The sequence below is a fragment of the Harpegnathos saltator genome, unplaced genomic scaffold (genome assembly GCF_003227715.2).
Source record: "Harpegnathos saltator strain DR-91 unplaced genomic scaffold, Hsal_v8.6 scaffold418, whole genome shotgun sequence".
Classification (NCBI taxonomy): domain Eukaryota; kingdom Metazoa; phylum Arthropoda; class Insecta; order Hymenoptera; family Formicidae; genus Harpegnathos; species Harpegnathos saltator.
Window position 1 is genome coordinate 524691 of NW_020230226.1, and position 23240 is coordinate 547930.

A 23240-nucleotide genomic window follows, 5' to 3' on the forward strand; every position below is an offset into this window, starting at 1 on the left:
ACTGCTGAGGAAAAACTACGGAAAGGACTGTGAAAGATCTGCGGAAAAAACTGCGGAAAAAAGTGCTGAAAAAAAACTGCGGAACAACTGCTGAGGAAAAACTGTGGAAAATCTGTAGAGAAATTGTGGAAAAACTGCGCCCGGAGGCAAATTGTCGCGATTTTTATAGAAATATTCGGAGGCAGGAGATACCAAGATGGACCTATGAAAGAAAGAAATGGGCCATGGAGACGGGGTGAAATCCTAAGGAGAAACTAATGTCGTTGAAGATCTGATTAGTATTTTTAATTATTGGTTCTGATCGACTTTAGTGGGAAAAAGTCTTAGCCATTAGAAATTAAGGGTGAGGTTAAGAAGATCTAGTGGGAGGAGACGGTTTGTTGTTGAAGACATGGATCTTTAAGTATAGATGGAATAAGGGGTGGAGAGTGGATGTGTCTCATAGTTTTGGACAGATGTCGTGATTGGCCGAATAGGTTAGGTATGAAAAGTGCAGTGGTGGTAGGTTCTTGTAGGAATGCAAGAAGATTTTACGGGGTAGAGAAATACGTACGAATGCGAAGCATGTGTTTCGGTCAGCCGGAAGAGTCAGAATGTCATAAAGCTTAGGTTGAAATAAAATTTTATGATGACCGGTGAAAAGATGGTGGCGGGTTATTTAGTAACCAACTCGAAACCCTTTTGAGTTTCATACTTCGATTGTTTGACTGGTAGGGTACATATGGATTCGGACTAGGAGGATGTAGGTTTCAAGGTTTTAAAGCAGGAATGCTTCGAGTTGCTTTGTTTTACCGGAGATTTGTTAGCACAGAGTTTCAAATTTTATAACTAGAGCATCGGACACATTTGACGAATGTTCCCAGATATAAACTCTGAACAGAGATGTGTAGGCTAGATTTTTATAACAGGGCACTGTTTCCATACGACGGCGCGTTCATCATTGTCTCGCCGCGCGCTGGCGGTGTCAAAGCGTCAAAAGCATAAGCCGCCACATCTATCGTATCACATCTTGAGAAATACCTCTTTGAAAAATCGCCGACGTCTATCATACAGCGATTCTCTTTACGCCGTCTTCGTCGATTATCAATTGTTTTTAGCAAACTCGTGGAATGTGACTGAGGACACGGCCTCAGTGTACGATACAACCTCGAGCAATAACTTAGTTATAAGTTATAAGTTATAATGTGGAAAAATCGTGCAATAATGTTTACCGCGAGTGAATACGCGGATATGATTATAACGTACGGATTATTACGTAGGTGAAAACGCACTTGCCGCGGAGCGTTTATACGCACAAATATTTCCCGCGCGCGACAGACCCTCTCGAAAAAGGATTCTTTCGTGCATTGTGAGAGTAAGGGAGACGGGATTCGTTTTTCGTCGTACACGAGAAGAAGGTGCAAGACTACGCAATGTGAACTTAGAAGAGCGCATTTTAAAAGAATTTAATAGAGATCCCGGCAACAGCACGCGGAAGGTGGCGTCTGTATTGGGTGTTCCGCGTTATCTGGTGCGACATACATTACGCGAGAACAATTTGCGCCACTACCACTTTCAACGTGTGCAGCATTACAATAAAATTGAAGATGCGCTAGAAATAATAATTAATAATGAGCAGCAGTCTATGGAAACTAGGCATGAAACTATGTGTTTGAGTAATAAAATGAAAGAATTAGAGATAGCTTTCTCGAGTATTTTTGGAATGATATTTTATGTCGTATAAATAGCACGTCTGAAAATACAAAGACAAAGTATTGACTTATCTGTAGTTGTAGATTTGTTAACGTCATTAGAAAAGTATATTCAGAGTTTCAGAACTAAATTTGAAAATTATGAGCAGGAAGCGAAAAAATTAGTTAAAGATAGGAATTACAAGGACAGTAATAAACGCACTTGAAAAATCAGCACTAGACTTTCATTTTTCGATAAATCAACAGATGCAATAGTTTTGCGAGGGAAAGAAAAATTTAAAATAGAAGTTTTTATATCTATTACAGACAAATTATCAGTGGAACTGACTCGTAGAAGTGGCAATTATTAAACTATTTATAGTCGATTTGGATTTATTTCAAATATTTTAGAGATAAGCGAAGAAGATGTAAAGATAAATTGCGACAAACTATGCGATCATTATCCAACTGATTTTGACAAAAGTTGTATCGTATCAGAATTCATGCACTTCAAGTCTTATTTAGAACCAAGAGCTAAGTTAGACAATGAATTAAGATCAATAAGAAAAATGTACGAATTACTGAATGTAGAAAAGCTGTTTGGAACTTTTCCAAACATCGAAATAGTCATGCGCATATTTTTAACAATATTACCAAGTAATTGAAGTGGAGAACGATCTTTTTCTCGACTGTCTGTGATTAAAAACGATCACCGTAGTACTCTAAGCCAGAAAAAACTGAACGAATACAGCGTTATGTACATAGAGAATGCATTATTAGAGAATATAAACTTCGATGACATCGTTAATGAGTATGTATCAAAGAAAATGAGACGTAAATGCATGTAATTGTTATGTGGTGACAATGCAATAAAAATGTATTCATATTGTATTCATCATATTGTATTCTCTTGAAAAGTATTGTGTGTTTTGCGGTTGAGACTTCTTTCTTTTGCTCCAATATGTAAGGTGCCCCTCTATGTGTGGTGGCCCAGGGGCCACCGAACGGATTAAACCGGCGCTTATCTCATTATCTATAATGTAAGCACTTTCAAGTCTCCCACTTCATGCTCGACCTATTTTTATTATATCTGTTGAATGTACGATAAGATTTTCACACTTCTTTTCATTCGTCACGTAAGTGGATTGTGAAGCAGTTCTGATAACATCGATAATACATCAAGCAAGATTGCCAGTTGTAACCAGGTAATTAAAGTTTTATCCTGCCAGTTAGTTAATTCACTATAGCAAATAAATATTACACGTTTAAATAGATAATAATTAAAATTGAAACTGTAATTGTAATTGAAATCGAGATTTACCATATAAGCTACTTTTAATCTTATTGGTTTTATAAACGAGAACGTAAGATTGTAGCGTAATAATTATGATCAATAAGTTTAACAAACTATAAAGCAAAGCATAAAATAAAAGTTTTACAATATACTGGTCGTTGTCTTGATCGGTTAATAACTTTCCTCCTAAATTACGCTATTCATCTCATAGTCTTGCCATAGTATTAAACAGTTTTATTATACAACACAATAATAACATTATTAATCGAATTTACGATTTATTGAAATGTAAGTACAATATACACCAATATAGACGTCCGTTCCTCTATATCATATTACCAATACATCAATTTTTGCTGAGTACTGAGTAACATAGTTAATTTTGTAAAAAAATTTTTTAAATGAAAACAAATATTTTACAATTATATGTCAAGTATTAGTGATTCATCTAATAGCATATTTTTATTCGAAACATTCAAATTTTAGGTAGTCATGAGTGAGGTCGACAAAACACTAAATAATAAAATACTTCTCTCCAACATACCAGAATTCTTGTTTCTCATATTAAAAATCTTCTACTATATCTGCGAAGGAGTGTACAGATTAATCGTCCCAAGAGAGGAAAAGAGCGTAGTTGGCGAAATCGTTTTAGTAAGTACTCTATTGGTAACATGCACGAAAATATGTGTAAACCGTTCTGTGTTCAAGTGTATGTACACTGGAAAGCAAAACGGTTTCCATTTCACCATGTTTGTATCATGTTGAAATATTTCTTTATTTAATTAAATTACTAAGCCCTTGCTCCTTCATATCTCGCGCTATAAAGATTAGTGTAAAGCAGCCCAATTCAAATGTAACGAAAATTTCGGCTGTTTTTAAACAGCACTTGTGATACCATCATGTCCCACAATCATATTGTTCGAATATTTAGATTTGTCGCGGCGCATGGACAATTAGATATCTCAACTTTCCGGAATAGAATTGCATTACTGGAATCTTCTATAATAAAAGGAAATGTTAAATTGATGACAGATCGAATACGATTGAACGTTCGCGATGGAAATGTCGTGGCAATTTCAATAAACTGCATATCTACAATGTTCACGTCAATCGGACATAATAAATAACGTAACATTTTTCTTGTAATGTTGATGCCATATTCCAAGGACAGCCACTTTTATTAAGATTAACGTAGACATCAATAAGTTCTTTTGACACAACATCCACACAAACTGTTAAAGAAAAAGTGGATTTTCCTGTTCTTGTTTTAGTCTAGTTCATTTGCATACCAGCATATAACTAATTTATTCAAATATTATTCGCAACTACATGTTAGAATGTATGACATATAATTAAACGTATATATGACGAATAATTCAGCGCGGTCTCTATCACTGTTGGATACATGTTTTAATGTGTATAAGATTTTCTTCACTCCAGATTTAAATAATAATAAAAATATTTTGAAAATTTTTATTACTGTACATGGTTTATATTAAACAGATAATATTTTAATTGTAATTTTTTATCATACTGCAACTTTTTATCATATAGCAAACGCCATAAGAATCGTCCGATTTATAGGAATGAACTTCCTGTTTATGTATTACACACACTTATTTTAGGCAATATTTTTAAAGCTTTGTTAAGGCATTTCCCTATTTCGTTTTTCAGTTTATACCTTTCACGTAACAATTTATTAAATAAAATGCTACAAAGCGAAGAGAAATTTTCAATACTCTTTCATATTATTATAAAAAATCTTTTCTTAATATTTTATAATCGTTGGCAAGGATCGTTTGATTCACTGAAAGTACTCTCGGAATTGAAAAATAATTTTCAAATCGTATATTACACACGTTATGAAAAATCCGTTACTTTCGCGCAGGAACATCATATTTCCCGGTTTTTACTCGCACTACACGTCTTAGATCTACCCTTAATATCTGCAAAGAAAATACACAACAATTTAATTTGTTGTTAAAAAATAATTCTTTAAAGTCACCCAGTGTATAAAAAATAAAATTGAATCCCGTACTTTCATAACGTTTTTCTTAGCAGAACACTCTCGTTGCACAGAAACGAGTAAACAACTCTAAAGGGATTCTCTTGTTCTAAAAATTGCTGCCTTTTTCAGATATTCTCTAACTCTCGAAGAATACGCATCGTTTTCTGTGGTCATACATTCTGGTACTCTAGAATCTTACACACTTGGGAGCTTACAGCTCAAGGTCCTCTGCCGGCTACACAGCGCGAGTTAAGGCGCTCAAGAGCTTTTAGCTCATGGTTCTTGATCGGCCAGCTAGCGCGAGAATCCTAGCACTCGGGAGTTACATTGCTTATAGATTCTTGCCCATTACATTAGCTTAAACGAGCGTTTGGGGGAACTATTTGTTCTATTTTTCACCGCCGCTCTTCTGTGGCATTCGGATGCTGCGATCCTGAATTTCGCATCTGACGTCTCCTGTTCCTGAGTCCCGTCCTCCGCTTCCTGAGACAACACGCCGCTGATCACCTCATTACCGCCGCTCTTCTGTGGCATTCGGATGCTGCGATTCTGAACCTCGTGCTGACATCTCTTGTTCCTGAGCCGTAGATCTTCGAGTTTCTGAGACTTCACGTCTACATCTATTTTAACGCTGATCCTTTTTTAAACTATCCTAATATTCGTTATAACGTTTTATTTTATTACGATGAGTACTCCTCAAATATTATCACTCACTATTATAAAAGTGTTTCCAAAGAAGATGTAGTTATAGCTATTAACCAGGTGGTTACAGTCACATGCCGGTAGGACAAGTGTTCTGATAAAAGCTCATCACAATATACAGTGTATAAATTGCAATACAAAAATCTTATTATTGATTCAGTAACATTTGTTAAAACGGCTCTTAGGGCCAACTGAAAACACATAATCCCAAACATACTCTTTGATTTAAATCAGCTAAAGAATATAAAGGAGCAATACAAGGGTTACCTAACCCAATATAAAAGGAAATAGAAAAATTTGATCTTTCAATAATGTTCACTAGATAAATTTTCTAATTGAGTACGAAATATGTTGCAAAAACTCTAAAGACACAAATGTGGTAAACTTCTATATATTATGAAACTAACTAAATTAAGAAAAAGAAAAAAATATATTGTTCATTATTCTGTATCGTCACAGGTAACCGGTGCAGGTCAAGGAATTGGGAGAGAATTAGCAATTGGTTATGCGTCTTTAGGAGCGACCGTAGTATGTTGGGATATCAATAAAGAAATCAACGAACAAACAGTGGACGAGATAAAAAAAATAAGCGAAAGTTCGGTATATGGTTATCGGTACGTTGTCACAGCTTCCTTTAAACGAAATAATAAAATATTTCCCTGTACGCACATACATAACATAATTCTATCATTTCTCGAAATCCATTCGTATTTGTTTCGATTTACAGCTGCGATGTATCAGACAAAGATGAAGTTTTCAAGACAGCCGAAAAAGTAAGAAAGGAAGTTGGCGACGTCACTATTTTAGTCAACAATGCCGGCATTGCACCAATTCAAACATTCGAGAATTATAACACTGATGAAATCTCCAAAGTTATAAATGTCAATTTCATGGCACATTATTGGGCGAGTATTATGTTTATATAAGAGAAAACGGAGAAGATAAAATTTACAAATTAAATGATAATTCGCAAATTTCCAAATTTAATTTACAAATTTAAAATTTTAATTATATTAAAATGATATGAAAAAATTACGAAAGTAATTTATATTATTTCCAGTGACAGCTATCCCGGCAAACATAATGTGATATGTAAGATGCCTGTTAGTTATAATATCCCAGATAGCCAAACCCACGCAAATTTCGAGCAAAGTTTGCTATCAATTTTTTATGGAAAATGAATAACAAATTTGATGCAGGATCTGTGTTATCAAATTCTGCTGCCAAACTGCCGCCAAATATATAACATAGCTTGCTGTCGGCTAACTTACAGCAAATTTGTAACAAACACCACGCAAACCTTGCTGCGACAATACGTAAAGCGCTATGTTACGTGCAGCAAAATTCGTGTAGCTTATGCTGCAAAGTTGCTACAAGTTACCCGACATTGACGCCAAAACACGAGCTGAATGTGGACACAGGTGGTTTTGGTATGGAGTTTTTATCGAATATGCTGCAAATTTGTACGCAGTTTGCCGTCAATTTGCTTAGTGGGTTTCTGTAATTAATTGTTATATAATGTTCAATGTAACTATTATATAACATACGTGTTATGTAACAGTTACATTGTTCATTAGAAAATTACAACTAACAAGCGTGTTACATTATGTTTGCTGGGACAATATATTGATTACAATTATTATGTTAATTGAAAGATAAAGACGAACATATTCAACAAACGAAATAATATATACAATAAAATAATATTATTTGCAGACGATGAAAGCATTCTTACCGAACATGATCGAAAGGAATCATGGTCATGTGGTAGCAATTTCATCAGTATTAGCACTGTGTGCCGGCCAATATGGGACGCTTTACTGCCCTTCGAAAAGTGCAGTACGAGGTAATAAGATTTATCTGTGTTATCAATAAAATTGATGGTTTTCTGATACGCTACCCAGTAAATATAGGATGTCCGGTAATTAGCTGCCAAGTCGAAGTGTGAAGGTAGATTGGGTTAAGGCAAACATGAAAGTCCCATACCGTTTTGCGAAATTCATAATAATTGAACATTCGAATGAATTTACTTATAAGTGAAGTTCGGCTGCAATTATATGAAGGGCTTCGTTCGAAAGATTACAGTGTAGTACTCCCTTCGAGTCGCTAGATGTCACATCGGTTTAGAGGAAAAAGGCTTCCTCTCCTGGTCGTCCCATGCTCCACGTTCATCACATATTTTAGAGTGAAGCTGAAATTGCTGTATAGGGTATATCTGGGTGAAGAAATTTTTTGAAATTTCTTCGGGAGGGAATGTAATCTTTCGAACGAGGCCCTTCATATAATTGCAGCCGAACTTCACTTACAGGTAAGTTCGTTCGACTGTTCAATTATATTTCGCGCCTCGTTCTCCAGATTACATTATAGCTTTTAGAGAAACAGCAATTTTAGAGATTCTAATCACTCAGAGTATATTTATACATGTATATATTTCTGGGATCTCTGATCCAAGAAAACAAAAAGAACTAGAGAATCTAGAATACATTCATCTATAAATTAAACATTTTCCTTATAATCGATTTATAATCACGACCACAATTTAAATCTTACATCATAAGATAATATCCGCAAAACTATCATTTTTTACTATGGGCCTGTTGTAAAATTTGGCAAGGACTTGCGATTTTTGTGTCCAACCCGCTGCTCTCTTAATTGTGTCAAGTCCTACGCCTTTCGCAAATGCTGCGGAAGTAGCCGTATGTCTTGTTGAGTGCGCCTTGAATATGGAAATATCAATACCACTATTTTGCAGGACATTTTTAATCCAACTCGCTATAGTCTGTGATCCTACAGAGAATCCTACAGAGATTCTGCAGAGAAGGGTTTCTTTGTGGCTATGAATAAACTGTTTTGCTAATTTCTTAAGTTTTCTGTAACTTGTAAATATCTTCGGAGCAGTGTTGCAATACACAAACTCGGTTTTTCTTTAAATTCAGGAAGTATTAACAAAGATTGGAAACGTCCTGGACCCTAAGTTTTAATTCTATTGTCTATTTTGATATGAATGTTGCTCCCTGTTTTATAAACATTCGTCACTTTGATACTGGCTAAAGTTTGTGTTCTATGTGCCGTGCATAAGGCTAATAACGTAACTGTTTTTTGCGTCAATTGACTGATTGAGAGTGCTTCAAATGGATACAGTTTTTCTAGATAGTCCAAAACTATTGAAACATCCCATATATGCGAATACCTGGGCCTTAGTGGCCTCTTGTTGTACACACCTCTTAAAAATCTACGTACGAGTCCATTTTCTCCTATCTTATTACTAGATATCAAAGATATTGCACTTCTATATGTGGTCAGGGTTCCATAGGATGCTTCATTTTCAAAACTCTCTGTTAAGAAACTAAGAACCTTATTTACTGACGGTTTAAAAAATAATTTTCTCGATTTCTTGCAAAACATCCACCAGAGGCATAAGGCCGATTCATATTGCACTAGTGTAGCCTCAGATAACGACGCTAGTATTATCTCTGATAGCTTCGTCTGATACTTTTCTTTTTATAAATGCTTGGTCGATACTCTCCCTGCCAGTAAACTTATACAGGGTGTCCCATTTTAATCCGGCCGGCTGAATAAAATTCGAGGATATTTTCCAGAAAAAAATGTCAGACAAATGTTGTTCAGTTCTAAGGGGGACATTCGATGCCATCAACAATTTTGACCTGGTGAAGGGTTCAAGGTTATTCAAGGTCAACTTTTTTTTCTTAAATGGGAACCCCTATTTTTCACATCGGCAATCGATTCTACGTAAAAAAAATGAAACTTTTGTCTGAAGCATTTTTTTTTATAATGCAAACTAATTTCACTTATTCAGTCTCCAAAATTGAAATTTTCAAACTTTCTGAATTTTTTACTCGAGAATGGTGGGGTTTGGGGGGAAATTGCAGAAGACAAAAAGTTCTTGGAATGCTGCAAGGAATTCACTCGAATTTTCGCATAGTTGATCGTGCACTTTTTTCCGCCAATGTTTGGAAAAAATCTTTCATCTCATCATGTCCAGTACCCTCGGCATTAGCATCACTCGATGTGCATCACATGGAGGTCGCCGATGGGATTTTGCACATCATTGGCCTTGAAAAGTGCCGATTGATTGATTATTGAACTCGATCTATGACATCAAGTGCTCAATCTGGTGCCAATTCTGTGCAATGCACATTTGCACCCTCTCGCGAAAACTGGCTTGAACCTCCCTCAATGTCTGGACCGTAATGGATTGAAATGCTGCTCGGATCCTTTGTTGTATGTTTTCTCGTGTTGTCGGTGCTTGGGCGTAAACTTTTGCCTTTACTGCTCCCCAGAGGAAATAATCGAGAGGTGTGAGATCCGGTGATCTAGGCGGCCATTCATGAACCGGACTGCCGATACCAATCCATCGATTCGGATATCTACCATTGAGGTACCTCCTGACAGGTAGAACACGATGTGACAGAGCTCCATCTTGTTGAAACCCCATAACCTGTCGCAGATCTAGAGGGATATCTTGTAGCAATGGTGGTATCTCATTCTCCAAAATTTCCAAATACAGTCGTCCATTTAAATTTTGCTCGTAAAAGATTGGCCCCACCAGATGGTCTTCAACTACACCCGCCCAGACATTCACACTCCAACGCCTTTGTGTGCGATAATCTCTTCGCCAATTCGGATTTTCTTGGGCGTAATAATGAGCGTTATGCAGATTAACGCTTCCCATGTTATCAAATTTTGCCTCATCTGAGAAGAGAACTCTATCGAAGTAAAAAAGGTCACGACGCGTCACGACACAAATGAATTACGGTCCAGACATTGAGCTTACCCATAAACAAATGATAATACACAATAATAATCTTAAAGTACCTGTGAATATTGTGAAAAATAGTCTGTGTGAAAAATTGTTCCGAAAATCTGTTTCCGCATTTATTGCACCAGAAACTACTTCCGCAAACTGACACGCCGAGCTGAACGCGGGTTCTTGAGCCGAAGCAAGCGAAAAATTGGACCAAGGGAGCATATTTTGTTGAGCGTTAGGGCCGTTATTGGAATGGATCCACACCTTTTAACACGCATTATTGAACAAAGGTATGGTGTTCCAAAATCCACAGCCAATTGAGTTTTGAGATATTCCAAATTCCATCCGTACCATATCCGTTTGACTCAAAGTTTGGAAGATGGCGATTATCCACGATGATTGGAATTTTGTCGATGGGTACATAACCAGATGCGTTTCCACGACCACTCTGAGCTTCAAGAGATAATATCAGTTCCGCATTCATTCCATGAACATAACGATAAACGAACGGATTTAAAGTTTTTTATAAAGACTTAGAACGTTCGTTAGGAAATTGCCAGTATGTTACTTTCGCTCCGGGCGACGTACCGGCACGTTATATTAAATTTTCGCCTTATATTTATTTCATATTTTGTCAAAAATCGTCGCTGCCGTAAAAAAACCTATGTGCATGTTTTCTGATTGTAACATACTTGTGTCATTATATATAGAATAAAATTGTGAATATACTATATATATAGTATATTGATGTAAACATCTCGATTTGATAAGAAAATTTACATAGGGGATCTTTTCACGGCAGCGACGATATATCATAATCGCGCTCACGACTCAGATCCACGCCGAGAAAGCCAAAATACGCTCCGACGCGCGTTAACGCAGTTGAGTCGGGGCGAGAAGGACCGAGAAGGAGCGAAGATCATTCTCTTTCTTTTTCTCATTTTCTATTTCTTTATTTCATTCTGTTTCTCTTTCTCGCTCGGCGAGGCTGGCGTGAGGCGACGAGGCTTCACATCGATAGGCGGAGCAGCAGCGTTGTGTGCGTGAAGGCGCATGGAGGAGACGCTTCCCCTCGCACAGCGTGCGAGGGGAAGCGTCCCATCCATGCTGTGATCCTCCATGCTGTGATTGCTGTGAAAATGTGCGCGGGCACATTTTTGCAGCACTGGTGACATCTAATGGCTCGAAGGGAGTACTACACTGTAATCTAGAGAACGAGGCACGAAATATAATTATTGAGTTATTAATGACAGAAATCTGAGGAATGGGAACATGCCGACATAAATGATTAGAAAAGCGTTGCAGCTGTTCAGGCCATAGCGCGGCCTAGTCGATTCAGAAACTGTTGCTGGTGCGCGGCGAGGGGAATGACAACGCGCTACTATTCGCCGTTTTATCTCGCTGTACTTACCAGGTGGGACGGTTAATAATTTTTAAATTTTTCTTAAAAAGAACACGTTTAAATTAGGAGAAAAGTAAAAAATAGTTTATTCAAAGTATGCGCCATCGCTAGTTATACATTTTTCCCATCTCTCTGGCAATTTGTGGAAGCCCTCCCAGAAAAACCGTACATCTTTTGAGGTGATCCAATCATCAAGCCATTTTTCGACATCTCCGTAATTGTTGAAATGTTTCATGAAGAGTGCGTGAGACATCGATAAAAACAAGTGATAGTCGGAAGGGGCCAAGTCTGGTGAATATGGCGGGTGAGGCAAGAGTTCCCAGCCAAGTATAGAAATGGTGTCTTTGACCGCTTTCGCTGTGTGTGATGGGGCGTTGTCGTGCTGCAAAATTACTTTTCCGTGTCTTGTAGCCCATTCTGGTCGCTTTTCGATCAATGCATGGTTCAAATTGATCATTTGTTGACGGTAGCGAACGATATCAACTGTTCCACCTAGTTTCAGAAACTCATGGTACACGACACCCTTCTGATCCCACCAGATGCACAGCATTGTCTTCCTTCCAAGCGATTCGGTCTTGCGGTCGATGTTGATGATTGTCCTGGGTTAACCCATGATTTTCTGAGCTTTGAGTTCTCGAAATATATCCATTTTTCGTCTCCAGTCACGATGCAAAAAAGTCTTTCTTTTATGCCGAGAAAGCAAAACTTCGCACACCGTTTTTCGTTTTTCCATCTGTCTGTTGTTCAATTTATGTGGTATCCATTTTCCTGCTTTCTGGATTTTTCCCATGGCATGCAGACGATCACAAATGATTCGGCGACCAACATTTAACCTCTCTGTCATTTGTTGTTGAGTTTGCGTATCGTCTTCGTCCAACAATGCTTGCAATTCGGCATCTTGAAATTTTTTCGGTTGACCTGGACGTTCTTTGTCTTTCAAGTCAAAATCACCACTTTTGAATCGTTTAAACCAACGCACACAAGCGTCATGCGTTAGGACATTGTCACTGTAAGTTTCCACAAGTATACGACGGCTTTCACTCGCGTTTCTCTTTTGATTGAACAAGAAAAGCAGTACGTGCCGCAAATGCTCTTTATTTGGCTTGAAACTCGACATGTTTATCACACGAAAAAAATATGACGCTAACCCGAAATCATTTAAACATCAATGGCGTTTTGAAAGGTACTATCATAGCAACAAAATGACATAAGAGGTTAGACTGTGAACCAATCCTTGTTTCCAGCGCCATCTCTTAAAAAAATTAAGAATTATTAACCGCCACACCTGGTACATCTCTCCGCACGCCGCCAACAATTGCTGGGTCGACTGGGCTGCGTTGTATTCCGAGAAGTCGCGACGCTTCTCCAATCATCCTTCTCAGCGTACGCTCACTCGTCAGATTCTGTAATTAATAACTCGATAATTATTGCGAATCTCGCAAAATTATATAGGACTTTTATGTTTGTCTTGACCCAATCTTCACACTTCGGGTTGGCAGCTAATTACCAGGTACTCTGTATATATTTGTCTACATTAAACTAGTTTTCAATATTTTTTCATAATTTGCAAATATTTGAATAAAGAGAGATAAAAACTAATTGAAAGTTATTTTTGATCCATTTGTGACATTCTATAATTTTTTGAGATTTTTTGCACAATAACATCTTTTGCAGACACGTTTTTTTTTAAATCTCTGTAAATGATACAGTTTCATAACTATTTGCTTAAATTGTAACATTACATTGCTAACGCAACCACGACAAATTACAAAGAGATATATATTTAAAACTCTTGGGCAAAAATCCGTGCAATACAATGAAACAAATTCTGATAAGTAATCTAGAAAACATGTCTTTGCTTTATTGATTATGTCTTAACAATATAATGTTAGCAATAATAAATATTATTGGAAAAGAACGTGATAATGCAAACAATGTACTGTGTTGTCCAACTTCTTACGATAATACAGAAACGTATATAAAAATAGTGCAGGATATTTTTGTTTCATTTTTTATGAGATTTTTGAGTTTTATTCTTTTAATGAGTTTCTAATAAACTCAATTTCTACTTTATTATTTGCTTAATGTTTATTATAACGAACAATCATCAAATTGCAGCACTTATGGAGAGTATTAGCGAAGAACTACGTATGTATACTAAAGGAAAGTCTTCTGTTAAATTTACTACCATTCTCCCGGGTTTAGTGACTACCAATTTGACCAAAAACATAAGGTAAGATCTGAATGGGATGTATCTTTTTAATACTATTATGCATATAGTAAATAATTTATAATTGCGTTAGCGTATAGTGATAGTTATAATATATTAAATTTTATACAAAAGCTGTATAAAATAATTTCTCTATTTCATACATTATCAATCAGAAAATCGACATTTTTTATCATAGTTAAGTATTTTCTTACATCACATTTACACCGTCACAAAACATTAAAATATTATTTTTAATGCTGATATTTCTAATTGCTTCTAGTGATAAATAACCCAATTAATTTTACTCTCTATTATCATTAATCAAGATCTGAATGGGATAAACTAAAATAATATCCAAAAATTTATACATATCATTATCACCACTCCAGGTTGTATTTATTTTTTCTGAATCAGTAAACATGTACTTGTAATATCATTTTCCTAAATAACAGATTTCCAAGTCTGTTTGGACGTTATTCACCGCGGGAAGCTGCTTCTTTGATTATCGATGCACAGAGACGAGGTTTCATAGAAAAGGTTTTTCCTTCATTCTGGCTGCCGGTATTCTCGATTATAAGGTTAGAAACATAATTGCAAATGTAACCGTAATACACTAAGTTTTAAGTGTAAGGAACCGGGACTAATTACGAGGCTGTTTGATCACTAATTCTGACAAAGAATGGCGCTCAAATCGTACATCCATTTTTATTTGTAATATTTGCCATCTTATTTGAATATACTCACAAAATTTCAAGTAGAACTGTGAAGTAGAAACTTTTTGACAGCGTTCGAAAGCGGATAAGATTATGTGTCTTTGTTACAATAGAAAAAATGAATTCGTGTGCAGATGAAGCACTATATTTTGGATGGAAAAGCTATTAAGAAACTGGAGGGAAACTAAAAAAATATTGTGGGAATTCTGCTCCGTCGCATAGAATAATTCACAAGTGGATCATTGAATTTCGTCGTTATCGTACAAGCACGAATGATATTGAGTGCTCAGGATGTTCGAGTGAAGTCACAACTGAAGAAACAGTCAATAAAATCCATGATATTGTGTCGGACGACTGTCGAGTAAAGATATAAGAGATTGCTAAGATGGTAAACATCTCAGACGAACATATTTTTCATATTCTGTATGAACATTCCGGCATAAAAAAGCTATCGATATGATAACTAGCGCATTTGCTCACAGTTGATCAGAAACGGAATCGCGTCACTATTTCGAAGCAGTGTTTGGACATGTTAAACGCTATCCAATAGAGTTTTTATGATGATATGTAGCTGTTTATGAATCATGGATCCATCTCTAGAAACGAGAAAGCAATCGAAACAATGGATTTCTCCTAGCGAACGGACTGCGAAAAAGACGAAAACGGTTTCATCAACAGAAAAAGTTATGTCCAAAATTTTCTGAGATTCGCATGGCATAATCTTTATCGACTACTTGGAAAAAGGACAAACGTCCTTATATTATTCCTCCTTATTGGACTGATTTCACGCTGAATCGATAGAAAAGCGGCTTCATCTGGCAAAGGAAAAAATTTTCTTTTCCTACGACAATGAACTAGTTCATATGTCTGCCATGGCCAAATGGTCGCGAGGAGATGATCGCGCTGGAACAAATGCCTATTTTGCAGAGTGAAGAATTGTATTTTTTGGAAGGTTTAAAGAAATTCGAACCAAAAGGAAATTGTAAAAGTGAATTGTCGAAAAATAAGTCGATTTGGCATGAAATTTCTTTTGTTTCTATGTCACTGATCAAACAGCCCTCGTAAATATGATTTTGGATCTCGATGAAACAGGCTAATAGGAATAGTTTTGATGTATGTTGTAGCTAATGACCTGCTGAACGAAAAATATATTAGGCTCAAAGGCAAATAATAGACAGCTTTTGAGTAATATGTAACGCTCCGCCCTCCCGCCGTTCGTCTCTCCTCGTTCCATCCTCGCGAGTGTGACGAGTCGCGGGTCGGAGGTCTCTGTTCGGTTCGTCTTGATCGGCCTCCCGCTGTCGGCCGTGCTCTCTTGCCGCGAACCGACGGACGGGTGTTCGCTGCGGGATTGTTGGGAAGGATTAATTGATTTCAAATCTTAATTTCGCTCTGCTCTGCCGATGGGTTCTTCTGGTTTTTTGATCGGCCTCACTTCGTTTTGCTTTTGTCTCCTTATTCGCTATAAACTTGTCCGCGTAAGAAAAACGGCTATCTGATACAGCTCACGCTGACGGCCTCGCTAAATTTCGTGAAGCAGCTTCGAATTCGCACCGGGAAGTGTTTATAAATTTTCGTGCCACGGATTTTTGACAGACAACGTGCTCGAGATCTGTCAACGGTTGATGAGGGTCGGCCGCTCTTTGCCGGCGGCAACAATAAATGCACGCGATTTCTGGTAACTCGAAATGATGGAAGAAGACAAACGAGACAATTTATGAGCGCCGCAACTACCTGCTCTCGTTCGGAAATAATTATCATAAGATGTTGCAGATGGGCTAGTCACACTTTTAACCGGCTGTGCGTCGTACAAATTACATCCGCGTCTGATAGATAACGACTCGCGTCCCGTGATCTTGACAATATCTGGTAGACTTTTCTATGTTGTAAACGGCTCGCGTCCGGAAATTTGAGCAAGACTCAGGTGACGTTGATAAGTGTCATACCAGTTTCGCGACCGCGGATATCAATAACGTATTGCTAAATAGGAGCAATATTGCTAATGACGAACGCGCGGCACTGTTAACAATACTCTCAGGGATCTTATAACTATCGCGAACGACTTGCGACCGGAACCTTTAACGATAATCCGGGGATATTCAGTATTAGTACGTTCGAAAGAGACGCCGATAAATAATAATATTCTCGCGCTAACCTCTGAATTGCTCGAGTTATAAGAACCGTGATAATACTCGGTCGCTTTGATTGTTTAGAAACAAACTCGCGGGTGATCAATATTCAGTATTAGTACGTTCGAAAGAGACGTCGGTAAATAATAATATTCTTCTAGTATACCGGATTTTCTCGACTTATATGATCCGTGATGATATTCGCTCGGACGGATAAGTGCTTAGAAATTTCAGGGACGGTGGCTAAATGCTGCTGTCTCTTGTAACAGAAACTTATTCTAATTCCGCGTGGCGGCTAACTGCTGCCTAATAGCCGTATCACACTAGCGACTCGCAACTGCGACTGCGGCTGTGATTGCGATTGCGACTCTTCCTCGTCCAATCAGAAAGCAGCGACTCGCGGCTGTGACTCGCGACTATCGTTTGGACGGCTGTCCATTTTTCGAGTCGCAGCCGCAGTCGCAACCAATCACAGAACTCCGTATAATCACGTGATAATCACGCTCGTCATAATCACATTTATTTAATAGTATGTAGAAGTCGGTGATCATTAGAATAAGGTTATATCTAGTGTTGTTTTATGTGTTACATATTTTTTTTTAAATGTCGAGCCAATTTAATAAAGAGATAGACTATTATTTAATAGATCTCGTAGAATGTAAACCCCTTCTCTGGGGTTGTACGTGTGACAGTATGTTAACAATATTTAGCCGCAGCCCCGATCGCCAATCGCAAGTGTGATTGGAAAATTAGAAATCGCAGTCGCAATCGCAGTCGCAGTCGCAGCCGCGAGTCGCTAGTGTGATACGGTCTTTACGCGGACGGACGAGCACTTAGAAATTTGGAGACGGTGGTTAACTGCTGCCGTTCTCTCACAGAGACTTATTCTAATTCCGCGTGGCGGCTAACTGCTGCCTAACGCGGACGGACGAGCACTTAGAAATTCGGAGACGGTGGCTAACTGCTGCCGTTCTCTCGCAACAGGAATTTATTCTAATTCGGCGTGGCGGCTAACTGCCTAACGTCGACGGATGAGTATTTGGAAATCGCGGATCGGATCGATGGAACGCTGGGCGTCCATTTAGCACGTGCCGCCGGGTCTTGTAATATTCTCCCGGTGATGCGATATAGTACTTGGAGAATTACTCACCGGCGTTTGGCCGTGCTTTCCGGACTCTCTGTTCGCTTTACTGATCTCCTCAGTCCTACTCGGTCTTCTGGTCTGGTGCCTCTCCTAGCCGTGGAGCTGTGCTCTGAAGACTGTCTCACTCCGAGACGATGCCGCTCTGCTCACGATCTCGTCAAGAGAACGAGTTATTTACCCTTTAATTTCGCGAACGGGGGTACGCGCAACTCAGAAGGAGTTATCCCCCAATTCCACGAAATTCGCGCATGCGAATTTTAGGATTATCCCTTTTCGTATCCCGTTCCCGATTTTTCCCGAGCGGACGAGCGATTGCTCGTAATAATTCGGCGCTCGAGCCTTAGTGCCGCGGCACTGATGGACGGTGCGGTGCAGGGACAGTAGCGGCGGTGTTCTGCCGTGCGGCGACTGATCGTCGTCGCCGACACGGTCGTAATGGGGATAAGGGAATCCTTGTCCCTCGTTACAAATAGTCAATCAAAGAGAAAAAAATTGAGCTGAAGTACATCGAAACTTTACAGAAAAATCATTATTTTTATTGATTCTAGGAGAAATACTATATACGCTCCATTTGTTAATACATATTATGGTCTCATATATACATTATATATAACCATATATAGTCATTATAGTCATACATTATATATAACTCATATATACATTATATATAACCATTTAAGATATGACTTATGTACAACGTGATACATTGTTACGGAATATCTAACATAATATCTCTACTCTTGGCATAACCCAAAACCAACGACATAAACATGGTAGGTATTTCAATGGTACTATATATAATTATATATAATTATATATAATTATTGTGTCCGAGCTACAAAGTTTGTGACAGCGTCCATTGTCCGTGAGCCTTAAGCCCGTATCACACTACGGATTGAAGATCAAGGGTTGCGGATTGAAGATTAAGATTTGACCAATCAGAATGAAACAAATCAAAACCGAAGTTCGTTGATTCGTTGAAATCTAATCTTCAATCCGCAATCCTTGATCTTCAACCCATAATGTGACACGGGCTTTAGGCATCTGATGCTGATTTTGACTGAACGAAGATTGTCTGGACGACGGAAAATCGATAAGAAGAAAACAACAACAGCTGACAGAGAGTCTCCGGCAAGCTGTCATCGTAGATAGACGCGAGAATTGTAGGTTAGAGAATTATTGTTTAAAGCTTGTGCGAGCTGCGCTGTAAATAGTAAAGCTTGTTATTCTTACGCGAGTGTTTTCATTTACCTGAGTGCAAACGCGAGTGCGAGAGTGAGCGCAACAATATATAAGATATATATACGTAGGCAGTCTGAAAAGTTCTCGGCCTAACAATGAAAGAAATTTTTTTTGCCGTGAAATATGTTTTATTTTTCAATACAATCTCCTGAAACTCCAATACATTTACTCCAACGTTTTTCCAATAATTCAATACCATTATTAAAGTGTGATTCCGGAAGGTCTGCAAAATATCCATCCACGGCTGCAATAGCTTCGTCATTTGATGTAAAACGCTTCCAGCCAGGAATTTTTTCAGGTTTGGAAACAGATAATAGTCAGAGGGAGCCAAATCTGGTGAATACACTGGATGTTCAAGCAATTCGTACCTTAATTCGTTAAATTTTGCCATTGTCAAAACACTTGTGTGAATATGTGCATTGTCTTGATGGAAAACGATTCTTTTTTTCTTTAAAGCAAGTTTTTTCTCACGAATTTTTGCATCCAATAGGTCCAAAAGGTTACAATAATATTCAGAATTAATCGTTTTATCTTTCTGAAGATAATCGATCGACAAAACACCTTTGTAATCCTAAAAGACTTTTATAATACTATAACCTTTTATAAAACGTTATAATACTATAACCTTTTATAAAACGTTATAATACTATAACCTTTTATAAAACGTTATAATACTATAACCTTTTCTGTTGATGGGACCGTCTTTGCCTTCTTTGGTGCACTTTCACCGGCTTCAATCCATTGTTTCGACTGTTCTCTTCGCTCTGGTGTATAGTGGTGGATTTAAGTTTCATCAACAGTTATGAAACGACGCTTGAAATCCATTTTATTTTGCTTAAAACGATCCAAACACGCTTGAGAAATACGCATTCGAATGCGTTTTTGGCGCAATTGTTAGCAAATGCGGCACGCATCTTGCACAAAGCTTTTTCATATGTAATTCTTCATGCAAAATATTTCTAATTCGTTCTTTTGAGATGCCTATGACCTCAGCTATTTCACGCATTTTCACTCGCCGATTATCTAACACCATATCCTGAACTTGTTGAATGTTTTGTAGTGTTGTAGCAGTTTTTGGACAACCTTCGCGTGGATCATCTTCGAGGCTTATACGACCATATTTAAAAAGAGCAGCCCATTTCTTCACAGTGAAAAGTGAAGGTGATGCATCCTTATACACTTTTAACAATTTTGGATGAATTTCTGTTGGTGTTAAACCATCCAAAACAAAGAATTTAATCACTGCACGATATTCAATTTTTTCCATTTTACAAAAGACAATGACACGTCAATATTAAACTGATGACTACTCGAATGACTTGACAGATCGAAATAAAACTTTACATGGGTTTACGAGGGCGGTCCGATAAATACTTAGCCTCACCGCCCGATGGCGCCACTATCGCAAGAGAAATTTACTATCGTGTAGTACATTCTCGTAGACGGCTACTGTCGAAATTTCAGCCGAATCGGACTCGTAGTTTTGTTTTGACCGCGTGTGGAAGTGGGCGTGTCCGCGGATTTTAGAAAAATGGAAAAAGAGCAATATCGGTCGGTGATTCGATTCTTGTTTTTGGAAGGGAAATCGCGCAGCGAAATCAAAGAGCGCTTGGATGCTGTGTACGGTGACTCTTCTCCTTCGATGGCGACCGTCAAAAATTGGTTTAACGAGTTTCAACGTGGTCGCACGTCGGTTTTTGATGAGCCACGCCCAGGTGCCCCGAAAACGGCTACCACGGAGGATAACATGACAAAAATCCACGATCTCGTATTGGCAGACCGCCGATTGAAGGTGCGCGAGATAGCTGAGACAGTAGGCATCTCAAAAGACCGCGTGGGTCATATCCTGCATGAAATTTTGGGCATGAGAAAGCTGTCGGCGCGATGGGTGCCGCGTTTGCTCACCCGGACAACAAGCGCAACCGTGAGACCACTTCAGAGCAGTGTTCGACGCTGTTTAAGCGCAATCCGAAGGAGTTTCTGCGTCGTTTCGTGACTGTCGACGAAACATGGATCCACTGGTACACACCAGAGACCAAGGAACAGTCGAAACAGTGGACTTCACCCGGCGAACGTGCTCCGAAGAAGGCGAAGACTGTCCTATCGGCCGGAAAGGTGATGACCACCGTTTTCTGGGATTCACAAGGTGTGATCTACATCGACTACCTAGAGAAGGGCAAAACGGTCACAGGGCTGTACTATGCCGAATTATTGGGCCGATTCGACGCCGAATTGCAGAAAAAACGGCCCCATTTGGCGAAGAAAAAAGTGCTCTTCCACCATGACAACGCACCGGCTCACACCTCCGTCCTCGTCACGGTCAAATTGGTCGAATTGGGCTACGAACTGCTGCCCCATCCACCGTATTCTCCAGATTTGGCCCCGTGCGACTTCTTTTTGTTTCCAAACTTGAAAAAGTCACTCGCCGGGCAGAAATTTGAGTCGAATGAGGAGGTCATCGCCGCCACGGAGGCCTACTTTGCAGACTTTGAGAAAACGTATTTTTCAGACGGGTTAAAGAAGTTGGAGCATCGCTGGGTCAAGTGTATCGAGCTAAAAGGAGACTATGTTGAGAAATAAATCGCCACTTTTCCAAAATTTTCGTTTTTCTTTTGTAGGCTAAGTACTTATCGGACCACCCTCGTATATCAGGGATGTCACTTTCCAATGCAATTATAGTTTGACAGTTTCTAATGGCATCTATGTGTCAGGCCGAGAACTTTTCAGACTGCCCTCGTATAGTTATTTTATTATATTATATGCCATTATAAAGATTTTCCTATAAAGTTTTCGATATCTCTAGTCCGATTTTTTCCTTTTTGGTTAACTATTACGCAAAAACTATCGATTATTTGACCTTCAGCTTATTACATTTTTCGTTCAGCAGGTTGTAAGCTACAACATATATAAAAACCAGCTGATTTTACAGAGATCCAAAATGATATTAATATATTAATGCGAAGTCCTATTCTGTCTTTTATAACAAATTGGTAAAACAATTACATGTTTGATATAAACATATGTATAGCTATGATTGTTCCAACGTTCATATTTTTTAATGGAACTATTACTTTTATTTCAGACTTCTTCCTAACAAGGCACAAATGTGTTTAATAGACCTTTTTCATTTTGATGCCGATATGGACGATTGATCAATGCCGAATTTACTAATAAGCCTCTTCACAAACATTGAAATGTCTTCTAGAGTGTGTATTTAGTATGTATTATAAGTAAGGAACGTAATGGTGAGATTTAAACCGATTGCACAATAGTTGCTTCTGTTCACCGTTCAACATTACTACACAATAAAAAAATTTGTATGTTTGTGTTAAAACCCGTACCTTGTTTAACTTGTTATGTTAAATTTATAACATAAGTTTATATGTTAATTCAACATATTAAATGTGCAACTGAATTTTCGACCTTTTTTACTGAACTTTAATTTAATATTAATTTATAAAAAGTCGGATAATTGCTTAATTTTCGGAATAATCCCCCTCGTTTTCTACATATTTGCGCTACCTTTCGGGGAGCTGTCGAATTTCATTTCGAAAAAAAGAGGGTTATTTTGAGTTGATAAACTCAACAATACTTTTGTCGACATTCTCGACAGAAGTGAAGTGGATATCAGCCAGGTGATGTTGCAGGAATTAAAAGGACAAAGTCTGAAAAATATGCCGAGTGCGATAAAACTTTCCAGCCCAAGTTGATGCTCGTTTCCAAAATCATTTTTGCTACATATGACTGCGCGTTATCCTGAAGCAAAATGACTTTCCCTCTTCCCTTGCCGATATAAGGCCTTTTTTCCTCCAGTCATTAACACAAATCAGCCGCTGCTGATAACGCTGAGCAATGATCGTTTCACCAAGTTGGAGCAATTCATAGTGTACGGCGCCCTGCTGATACATCCCATCGTATATACCACAACATCTTCTTGGCGTGAATATATGATCTTG

At 38.2% G+C, this 23240-nt stretch overlaps 1 protein-coding gene across 1 annotated transcript; it reads left to right on the top strand.

Annotated features, from left to right (window-relative positions):
* Positions 1-2783: 2783 nt before the first annotated feature.
* LOC105186440 (short-chain dehydrogenase/reductase family 16C member 6) lies at positions 2784-22699 on the top strand. Its single transcript, XM_025301426.1, has 8 exons — positions 2784-2875; positions 3451-3615; positions 6134-6288; positions 6402-6579; positions 7391-7520; positions 13963-14077; positions 14509-14634; positions 22367-22699. The coding sequence occupies exons 2-8, from the start codon at positions 3457-3459 to the stop codon at positions 22434-22436; spliced, it is 933 nt and encodes a 310-aa protein (XP_025157211.1). The 5' UTR covers positions 2784-2875; positions 3451-3456; the 3' UTR covers positions 22437-22699.
* Positions 22700-23240: the final 541 nt, after the last annotated feature.